General features: G+C 30.3%; 1 protein-coding gene across 1 annotated transcript in view; it reads left to right on the top strand.

The window, feature by feature from the left end:
* LOC119604528 overlaps positions 1-12500 on the top strand; it is a 33437-nt gene that overhangs the window by 9262 nt on the left and 11675 nt on the right. Inside the window, 1 exon segment of the mRNA XM_037957208.1 lies at positions 12473-12500. This exon segment is cut by the window's right edge and continues 92 nt beyond it. Coding sequence (XP_037813136.1) covers positions 12473-12500 — 28 coding nt within the window.

Raw genomic sequence — 12500 nt, 5'->3', positions numbered from 1 at the left:
ATATATAGAGCAAAAGTTCAATATAGAGAAAAAGCTTTTGCCGGCTTTTTCTCTAAGTTGAGTAAAAGCTTTTGTAAACTTTTATTGTATATAGAATTAAAGCTTTCGAGAATTTTTTCCTTAAAGAAGGTAAAAAGCTTTTGACATTTTTTCTTTATTAAGAAAAGCTTTCGCCAAGTTTTTCACTATATACATAAAAGCTTTCGAAACTGTTTCTCTTTATAAAAAAAAAAACTTATGAAAACTTTTTTTCTTTTTAGAGGAAAAGCTTTTCTTTATACATATAGAAAAAGCTTTTGAATTAAAGAGAACTTTTTTTTGCTAATAGAGAAAAGATTTTTGATACGTTTTTCTTTAAAAAAGGGAAAAAGCTTTCAGTATTTTTTCTATATGTAGAAAAGCTTTCGCCAAGTTTATCACTATATAGAGAAAAGCTTTCGAAACTGTTTCTCTTTATGGAAAAAAAACTTATGAAAACTTTTTTAGCTTTTTTTCTTTTTAGAGGAAAAGTTTTTCTTTATACAAGGAAAATATGCTTTTGTAACTACGTCCTCTTTATAGAGAAACTTTCTATATATAGAAAAAGTTTCTAGCCAAGAAAGCTTTATATAATACAACAAGAAAAACTTGAAAAATACATAATTGCTTTTTTTTGGTTAATTTTCTCACGAATTCAATAATAAAAAATTTGTAAAAATTATTTAACTAATTTTACCCTAAAAGCCCATAACGAAAGTTATAATTGTGAAAGATTTGTGACAAAAAAGCCCCATAAAAATTAGCAGTAAAAAAATATTTGCAATAAAGTCAAAAAGAAGAAGACATAGCTACTGTAAAAATATTTAAATATTTTATTTAGTTAAATCAACAGAAATCAACAGATGATGACATAAACTTAAACACGGAATTAAGAAAAACATACATACATCAACATATTTTATCATCTGGGCGAAATTTGTCTTACAAACCCAATGAACTACAGCTAAGACGTGTTTTGTTTGGAAAGAGGAACGACGGATCAGCCAATAAGCTTTAAACTATAATGCCTTAATAAGCAGGAACTTACAAGCAAATCTGAAATGTATGCAAACATTAACTGCTCTTCTGCCAACGAAAGACGTGATGATCTTACAATGATCATTGTTTGTCAACACGATCATGATGTGTTTGTTATTTATTATAATGATATAAATCAGTTATGAAATCTTTATACAGTTGAATTTGATTGTTTCCCTTTTGATTTTTTTTTTTTTAAATAAAATGAAATGAAAAATATTAAAAAAACAATAAAAAAAATTTTGTTGAAAATTGATATTCATCAAGAGTCCCAAATTTTAAATTAAAACAATGTCTTAGATAATTTTGTTGCAAAAAAATCGAAAAAAAAATTTTAACAATTTCAAATTAATATGCAAAAATCATGTGGATTTATTACTTTGTTTTTTTTGGAGTAATTTGTTATTTATTCAATTTGGGTGGGGACTAACTATAAATTAAAACTGTAATTTAATTAAAACAAATATTTAAACATGACTGTACAACTTTAGTTAGATAATTTAAAAAAAAAAAAAAAAAAACCCCTGCTGAGGGCCAAGGTTTTTGCAAAATTGATATTCAATTATTTACACATTTGATCCATATGATTGATCTGCAACCCAAACTAGCTCTCAATTGTTTTTATCCAACTATGCGGTTAAAATCTATGTTACTGTATCAAAGTTGTTTCCAAGCATACAGGAAATCATGCGGAAATTTTCTGTTGTTTTTTTTTTTAACAAATTAAATATGAGACCTGATCTAATAAAACTAAAAGTAACACTTTTTATTCAGACTGCATACTATAGAAAACATAAATAAATAAAATAATTTGGTATGTATTCACTCGATCACACTGTAGCTCTAATTAATACTCTCACAGTGTTTGCAAAATTGATACAAAAAAACGAAAAAACGAAAATTGCTTCCTCTTTTGCTCATGTTTTATTGTTTCAACTAAAAATAATTTACTTTTTTATACTTTACTTTTTTTTGGAAATTTTATTTTAGAGGTACATGCTACAATGCTGGTACACGTTTTAAAGGCGATCATCATAATTTAAAATAATCCTCTTTTGTATGTTTTAATCCTCTACGGAAACAGATCTTTGTTAAGAGATTTTCAAGATCTTTCATATCACTTGTATATTATAGATTAGAGTTTGCACTAGACTAGATTATATTGGACTATAGGCTAAACTGTAGACTATAGACTAGACTGTAGACTAAATTATAGTATGTTCTATAGACTACAGACTAGACTATAGTCTGGACAATAGACTAAACTATAGGCTGGATTACAGACTACACTATAATCTGGACTTAGGCAAAACCACAGACTAGAACATGGTCTGACCTATAGACTAAACTATGCTCTGAACTATAGACTAGACTATAGTCTGGACTATAGACTGGACTATAGACTGGACTATAGACAAGACTATAGACTAGACTATAGTCTGGACTATAGACTAAACTATAGGCTGGACTATAGACTAGACTATAGTCTAGACTATAGACTAAACTATAGGCCGGACTATAGTCTGGACTATAGACAAGACTACAGTCTGGACTATAGACTAGTCTATAGTCTGGACCATAGACTAGACTATAGTTAGGACTATAGACAACACTATATTGTGGACTATAGCCTGGATTAAAGACCATACTTTAATCTGGACTCTCAACAAGACTATAATCTGGACTATAGTTTGGACTAAACTATAGTCTGCACCATAGACTAGACTATAGTCTGGACTATAGACTAAACTATAGGCTGGACTATAGTCTGGACTATAGACTAGACTGTAGTCTGGACTATAGACTGGACTATAGTCTGGACTATAGACTGGACTATAGACTGGACTATAGTCTGGACTATAGTCTGGACTATAGACTGGACTATAGTCTGGACTATAGACTAGACTATATTCTGGACTATAGACTAGACTATAGTCTGGACTATAGACTATACTATAGTCTGGACTATAGACTGGACTATAGTCTGAACTATAGACTGGACTATAGTCTGGACTATAGACTGGACTATAGTCTGGACTATAGACTGGACTATAGTCTGGACTATTGACTGGACTATAGTCTGGACTATAGACTGGACTATAGTCTGGACTATAGACTTGACTATAGTCGGACTATAGACTGGACTATAGTCGGACTATAGACTGGACTATAGTCTGGACTATAGACTGGACTATATTCTGGACAATAGATTAGACTATAGTCTGGACTATGGACTAGACTATAGTCTGGACTGTAGACTATACTATAGTCAGGACTATAGACTAGACTATAGTCTGGACTATGGACTAGACTATAGTCCGGACTATAGACTAGACTATAGTCTGGACTTTAGTTTGAACTACAGATTAGACCATAGTCTCCACTATATACTATAGTCTTGACTATAGACTAGGCTATAGTCTGGACTTTATGCAAAACCACAGACTAAACTATAGTCTGGACTATAGACTAGAGTATAGTCTGGACTATAGACTAGACTATAGGTTGGACTATAGACTAGACTATTGTCTGAACTATAGACTAGACTGTAGTCTGGACTATAGATTAGACTATAGTCTGGACTATAGACTAGACTATATTCTGTACTATAGACTAGACTATAGACTGGACTATTGACTAGGCTATAGTCTGGACTATAGACTAGACTAAAGTCTGGACTATAGGCTAGACTAAAGTCTGGACTATAAAAGAGACTATAGTCTGGACTATAAAGAGACTATAGTCCGGACTGTTGATTAACCATATATTCTGGACTTTTGACTAGACTTTAGTTTGAACTACAGATTAGACCATAGTTTCCACACTATACTATGGTCTTGACTATAGACTAGGCTATAGTCTGGACTACAGACTAGACTATAGTCTGTAATAAAGACTATACTGCAGTCTGGACTAAGACTAGGCTATAGTCTGGACTATGGACTAAACTATAGTCTGGACTATAGTCTGAACTATAGACTAGACTATAGTGTGAACTATTCACAAGACTGTAGTCTGGACTATAGTCTGGACCATTGACCATATTCTAGTCTGGACTTACACTAAAAGTTGGACCATAGACTAGTGTTCTATTTTCTATTCGAAAGCGAAGTTATCTTTACTTTTGTATTCTTAACTCAAAATTTTATTGATACAAAAATATGAATTTCAATATAAAATCTTGTTATCTAAATCTTATTGTAACAAAAATTAATTTTGCCATCAATAACAATAGTTAAAAAAAAGTATTGAGATAAATATAAATCAGGTCTACTATCTAAAGAATCCAATGAATTTATATTTATAGTAAACATATAAACTTTAAGTTCAAACCTATATATATAACTGCGCTTTGTGTTTTTTTTTTTTTCAATTCATAGACTATGGCCTATATATAAATTTTGGTGGTAAAAAATACAAAAGAAATACGAAATGTTTTGTTAACACAACATGCCAATGTTCAAAATTTCATAATAACATTAATTATTCATAAATATATTAATGAAACGATTCAATGAATAAATTTCTATTGACCATCATCGTATAATAAATACTGTTGATTTTACACTTTTACTCGTACTTGTTTGCCTCTTTGCCTCTCTCTTCTGTCGACCGATCTATCTACCGATCAACGCATTTACAAGCAAGTTCGTTAACAAAGAGGAACTAATATTAATAAATGTAATCAAATTAATCGTTTTGATTATTGTTATTATTTGATTTTCTTTATTATTATTATTATTAATTTTTTTATAAATTACTGTTTTTACTTTAGTTGCAAAATATTGCATTAACGTTACACAAATTATCGATATATTTTTTGGAGTTTTAAAATTATAAATACATTGTTTATTTAGTAGTGTATTTATCATGTATTTATATAAACAATTATGAAATAATTTTCATTATTATTACATATTTGGGTTTTGGGACCTCAATATGCGGAAGTTTTTTTATGTTTTAATTTAAGCATATTTACCTGATAAAGCTTATAACCAGGTATTATCGTTAAAATTTCATAATTAATAATATGTATTTGTAATTTAAAATTAATTTGAGAATTTTACGGTCATGTTTCATAGCAAAATAAGTTTTTATAGTAGTATTCGAATACCAGATTATATTCAAAAAGAAAGTTTTCTATTAAAAGACAAAGCTTTTCTATACTAAAACAAAGTACTTTGAAAGCTTTAAAAACATTGTGTTTTTGAAAAGTTTTCTAAACTAAATCAATACATATGTAGTCTGGACTAAAGTCTGGACTATCGTCTAGTCTAGTTAATAATCGACACTATAGTCAAGTCTATAGTCCCGGCTATAGTCTAGCCTAGAGTCCAGACTACTATTAGGTTGATAGGAGGATGTATAGTACATCAAATCCGAAGAAATACACCTAGGCCACTATCGGACCTGTTGTGCCCAGACTATAGTCTAGTCTATAGTCCAGACTATAGTCTAGAGTCCAAACTATAGTCTAGTCTGTAGTCCAGGCCATGATCCAGCCTATAATCCAGATTATAGTCTAGTCAATAGTCCAGACTATAGTCTAGTCTGTTATCCAGACTATAGTCTTGTCTATAGACCAAACTATAGCATAATCTATAGTTCAGACCATAGTTCAGTCTATAGTTCAGACTATAGTATAGTCATAGTCTACACTATAGTCTAGTCTATAGGTAATAGTCCAGACTGTAAGTCTAGTCTATAGTACAGTGTATAGTCCAATAATCTAGTATTTAGTCCAGATTATAGTTTAATCTATATGTGTTTTTTAAAGGTTTCTATTCGAAAACTAAATCTAGTCTATATGTAGTCTGGACTATTGTCTAGTCTAGGTAATAATCGAGACTATAGTCTAGTCTATAGTCCAGACTATAGTCTAGTCTATAGTCCAGACTATACTCTCGTCTACAGTCTACACTATAGTCTAGTCTAATCTATAGTCCAGACTATAGTCTAGTCTATAGTCCAGACTATAGTCTGGTCTATAGTCCAGACTATAGTCTAGTCTATAGTCCAGACTATAGCCTAGTCTATAGTCCAGACTATAGTCTAGTCTATAGTCCAGACTATAGTCTAGTCTATAGTCCAGACTATAGTCTAGTCTATAGTCCAGACTATAGTCTAGTCTATAGTCCCAGACTATAGTCTAGTCTATAGTCCAGACTATAGTCTAGTCTATAGTCCAGACTACAGTCTAGTCTATAGTCCAGACTACAGTGTAGTCTATAGTCCAGACTATAGTCTAGTCTATAGTCCAGACTATAGTCTAGTCTATAGTCCAGACTATAGTCTAGTCTATAGTCCAGACTATAGTCTAGTCTATAGTCGAGATATATATATAGTCTATAGTCTAAACTATAGTCCAGGCTATAGTCTAGTCTGTAGTCCAGACCATGGTCCAGTTTATAATCCAGATTATAGTCCAGTCTAGGCTATATTCTAGTCAATAGTTCGCACTATAGTCTAGTATATTGTCCCGACTAATCCAGTCCATAGTCCTGACTATAGTCTAGTTTATAATCTAGATTATAGTCTATAATCCAGACTATAGTCTAGTCTATAGACCTATTGTCAGACTTTAGTCTAGTATAGTCTACGGTATAGTGTAGTCTAGTCTGTAGGTAATAGTCCAAACTGTAGTCTAAAGTATAGTGAATAGTCCAGGCAATAATCTATTCTATACTCTAGACTATAGTCTAGAGTCCAAACTATAGTCCAGACTGTAGACCAGAATATAGTCTAGTCTATAGTCCAAACTATAGCCTAGTCTAAAGTCCAGACTATGGTCTAGTCTAGTCTATAGTCCAGACTATACTCTCGTCTACAGTCTACACTATAGTCCAGTCTATACTCCATACTATAGTCTCGTCTATTTCAAACTATATTCATGTTTATAGTCCAGACTATACTCTCGTCTTTAGTCTAGACTATAGTCTCGTCTAAAGTCTAGACTATAATCTTGTCTATAGTCTTGAGTATAGTCTCGTCTATAGTTCAGACTATAGTCTCGTGTATAGTCCAGACTATAGTCTCGTCTACAGTTAAGACTATAGTCTGGTCTATAGTTCAGACTATAGTCACGTCTATGTCAGACTATAGTCTCGTTTATAGTCCACACTACTGTGTGGTATACAGTACAGCCCATAATCTATAGTGCAATCTATAGTCCATAGTGCAATCTATAGTACAATCTATATTCTAGTCTATAGTATAGTCCAAACCATAGTCTAATTAATAGTTATACTCTACAGTTCAGGATAAAGCAATGTTTTTTATTCCAAAACAATGATTTCTGTTCGAAAACAAGATAAATTGGAATCGATAACAAAAAACTACCTTTCTTAATTTTTTTTTCGAAATTAGAAACTATCTTCGAAGATTTAAAACGTTAAGGGAAAATTTTTAAAATACTCTCATAAAAAATTACTTAATAGCATTATTTTTCACATCATTAATACCACTAATATTAATTTAAAAATTTTATTAATGATTTATTTACAAAAATCTTGTAGTTTTAAACAACTTGTAACTTACGAACCTACCCAAACTATAATCATTCATAATTTCATAAAACATTACAAATATTAACACTTTTATAATGTAATATTTCAAAAATTATTTATACGAAATTAAAATTTGAAAACAGGGGACTAATAGTAATAAATTTCAGTAATATTATTGCTACAGGTGCCACTCAGCAGGTCATTATTAAAAAAATCATTGTTTTATATTTAGATAAATGTGTTGGATGAATTACATTAAAATAGAGATGTCACATTATTTTATCTTTTGCTTTATGTGGTGTTGTACTTGTAAACCACAATTTTTTCATTCATTTTGCTTAATTTAATTAATTATAAAACCAGCCAAAATATTTAACAAACAAAAATTACTAAAACAAACAGAGAGAGAGAAAAAAACACACAATTAAATTTAAATGTATTTGGTCATTTGTTCATGGTTGGTTAAATTTTGGTCAACTGTTTTTTGGTTAGTACATAGTACGACTAATAGCAATAGTAGTGTAATAGTAGCAGTTTTACTATTTGGGAGGGATTCACTTTTAATATGACAAATGACTTTTTTTTTTTGTTTGTCTGCCTGACTGTCTGTCGTAGTTTCGCCTAATAATGTTGTATTTCCTAAAAACAAACAAACAGAAAAAAACTATTTAGAGGTGGAAAAAGTTTTAAAGTGAAATTAATATTTGTTGTTTTTTTGTTGTAATTTGAAATTAGTTAATATTGTTTTTGTAAATTTGGTCATGCCAGTCTAATGAATGTTTTTTGAATTGAGTTTAATGTTGTTTGCAAGTAAAAAATTTATAATTAATTTTTTTGTTATTTATTCAAATTTATATATTTTTTGTGTTTTAATGTTTAGTTGCGAAATATAGCTGACATTAACAAAGTACTACTTTTCGAAACCACGATTTTTACATTCCAAATTGCAATTAATGTTAGCTATTCAAAAACATTGTTTTCTATTCGAAAGCAAAGCTTTCCACTCAAAAACAATAACATTTCCTATTCGAAAATAATGTTTTCTATTCGAAAACAATATTCTCTTTTTAAGATCAATATTTTCTATTCGAAATCAACGATTTCCATTCAAAAACAATGTTTCTTCAACGAAGACAATTTTTGTGTTCGAAAATAATGTTTTTCTATTCGAAAATTAAACTTCTATTCGAAAAATAAGCTTTTCTATTCGAAATAAAATGTAGAACTGAATTATAACTGAATTATAACTGAATTATAAATGAATTATAACTGAATTATAACTGAATTATAACTAAATTATAACTAAATTATAACTAAATTATAACTGAACTAGAACTGAACTAGAACTGAACTAGAACTGAACTAGAACTGAACTAGATCTGAACTAGAACTGAACTAGAACTGAGCTAGATCTGAACTAGAACTGAACTAGAACTGAACTAGAACTGAACTAGAACTGAACTAGAACTGAACTAGAACTGAACTAGAACTGAACTAGAACTGAACTAGAACTGAACTAGAACTGAACTAGAACTGAACTAGAACTGAACTAGAACTGAACTAGAACTGAACTAGAACTCAACTAGAACTGAACTAGAACTGAACTAGAACTGAACTAGAACTGAACTAGAACTGAACTAGAACTGAACTAGAACTGAACTAGAACTGAACTAGATCTGAACTAGAACTGAACTAGAACTGAACTAGAACTGAACTAGAACTGAACTAGATCTGAACTAGAACTGAACTAGAACTGAACTAGAACTGAACTAGAACTGAACTAGAACTGAACTAGAACTGAACTAGAACTGAATTAGAACTGAACTAGAACTGAACTAGAACTGAACTAGAACTGAACTAGAACTGAACTAGAACAGAACTAGAACTAAATTAGAACTGAACTAGAACTGAACTAGAACTGAACTAGAACTGAACTAGAACTGAACTAGAACTGAACTAGAACTGAACTAGAACTGAACAAGAACTGAACTAGAACTGAACTAGAACTGAACTAGAACTGAACTAGAACTGAACTAGAACTGAACTAGAACTGAACTAGAACTGAACTAGAACTGAACTAGAACTGAACTAGAACTGAACTAGAACTGAACTAGAACTGAACTAGAACTGAACTAGAACTGAACTAGAACTGAACTAGAACTGAACTAGAACTGAACTAGAACTGAACTAGAACTGAACTAACTGAACTAGAACTGAACTAGAACTGAACTAGAACTGAACTAGAACTGAACTAGAACTGAACTAGAACTGAACTAGAACTGAACTAGAACTGAACTAGAACTGAACAAGAACTGAACTAGAACTGAACTAGAACTGAACTGAACTAGAACTGAACTAGAACTGAATTAGAACTGAACTAGAACTGAACTAGAACTGAACTGAACTAGAACTGAACTAGAACTGAACTAGAACTGAACTAGAACTGAACTAGAACTGAACTAGAACTGAACTAGAACTGAACTAGAACTGAACTAGAACCGAACTAGAACTGAACTAGAACTGAACTAGAAACTGAACTAGAACTGAACTAGAACTGAACTAGAACTAAATTAGAACTGAACTAGAACTGAACTAGAACTGAACTAGAACTGAACTAGAACTGAACTAGAACTGAACTAGAACTGAACTAGAACTGAACTAGAACTGAACTAGAACTGAACTAGAACTGAACTAGAACTGAACTAAGAACTGAACTAGAACTGAACTAGAACTGAACTAGAACTGAACTAGAACTGAACTAGAACTGAACTAGAACTGAACTAGAACTGAACTAGAACTGAACTAGAACTGAACTAGAACTGAACTAGAACGAACTAGAACTGAACTAGAACTGAACTAGAACTGAACTAGAACTGAACTAGAACTGAACTAGAATAACTGAACTACTAGAACTGAACTAGAACTGAACTAGAACTGAACTAACTGAACTAGAACTGAATTAGAACTGAACTAGATACTGAACTAGAACTGAGCTAGAACTGAACTAGATCTGAACTGAACTGAACTAGAACTGAACTAGAACTGAACTAGAACTGAACTAGAACTGAACTAGAACTGAACTAGAACTGAACTAGAACTGAACTAGAACTGATGCTAGAACTGAACTAGATCTGAACTAGAACTGAACTAGAACCTGAACTAGAATGAACTAGAACTAAACTAGAACTTAACTAGAATTGAACTAGAACTGAACTAGAACTGAACTAGAAATGAACTGGAACTGAACTAGAACTGAACTAGAACTAAACTAGAACTAGAACTGAACTAGAACAGAACTAGAACTGAACTAGAACTGAACTTGAACTGAACTAGAACTGAACTAGAACTGAACTAAAACTAAACTAGAACTGAACTAGAACTGAACTAGAACTGAACTAGAACTGATCTAGAACTGAACTAGAACTGAACTAGAACTGAACTAAACTGAACTAGAACTGAACTAGAACTGAAGTAGAACTGAAGTAGAACTGAACTAGAACTGAACTAGAACTGAACTAGAACTGAACTAGAACTAAACCAGAACTGAACTAGAACTAAAACTGAACTAGATTTGAACTAGAACTGATTTAGATTTTAATTAGAACTAAACAAAATTAGAAGTAAATGATAACTGAACTACACCATGGCTTCATGTAAAGATGATTACCCTTTCGCGTGAGTTTTATTCGAGAACAATGTTTCCTGTTCAAAACCAAAGTTCAATAGAAAATATGATTTCATATTTGTAAACCAACAACATTTAATACATTGTTTACATTATGTAAAAACATGTAAATATCTAACTGAATGTTTTACATTTTCAAACACACTAAAACAAATAAACAAAAATATATTCTTAAGAATTTCTCTTGAACTTGTTTGGTTACCTACAAAAACAACAAAATAGTAAATTGTAATTTTAATTGTTTTTTATAACTCATATAATTAAAAAAAAATATGTATAAAAAAATCAACAAAGTTCAAGTTAAATGGTTCATAAACATTGACTTAAAACCTCAAATCTTGATTTTTATATCAAACTAGAAGTTGATGGTTTCTGTTTTCATTTCTATTTTCTTCTTGTTTGTTTTTTTTTTCTATTATCATATTCTTTGTAGAGGTGAGTGTGGTTGGCGAACGCATGGTTTTAGTTAAAGTTTGCGTTAAATTTGGTTACATTTAAGCGAAAGTGTTTTAACTACAAATAAACAATTAAATCTTATCTTCAAAATTTATAAAGAAAAAACTTGGTCAAAACAAAATGTTTTTTTTTTTTTTTTTTTTTTGAAAATTTTTTAATTCTGTTTGAAGTACTCACACACCAAAAAAGAAAAAAAAAAAGAAATCAAAATAAATAAAAATATAAAATAGAGTGTAAAATACTCGTACCCTATGAGTAGCTGTAGATTGTTTAAACAAAGAAAGAACCGTTGTTTTTTCTTATTTAAATAAAATTGGTTTAATGAAAGGTTTTGGTTTTTGTTATTTTTTTGGTCTGTATTTGTTTTATTCATGCGTCTTAAGTTTTTGGCCATTCTTTTCATTCATTGAGATTTTTTTGTATGATTTTGCTTTAAGATTTGTACACTGAAAAAAATGATTTTTTTTTTAATTAACACAATTGAAAAAAGGCACTAATTTCTTATTTTTTTGTTCAGAACCAAAATTTTCTATAGATTTGATTTCTCAACATTGACCTTAATAATTTTTATTTGACCTCTTAAGACAAATATTTATATTTTATTGTTTTATCGCACAAATATTTTAGCAAAGAATTTATTATTATGTAAATTTGTTGGTATCAAAAGAATAGAATTGATTTATAATTATTGACAAATATTTGTCCACTCCTATTTAATAATTTTACAAACAATTTCTTCTAAATTATGTTTTTTATTCTATTTTTACAGACTGATGTTATACACGAATTACGTCCAC

Source organism: Lucilia sericata, unplaced genomic scaffold (genome assembly GCF_015586225.1).
Source record: "Lucilia sericata isolate MDLA Ls3-8-SP2 unplaced genomic scaffold, ASM1558622v1 Contig000401F_arrow, whole genome shotgun sequence".
NCBI lineage: Eukaryota > Metazoa > Arthropoda > Insecta > Diptera > Calliphoridae > Lucilia > Lucilia sericata.
This window is presented reverse-complemented; position numbering and strand designations above follow the sequence as displayed.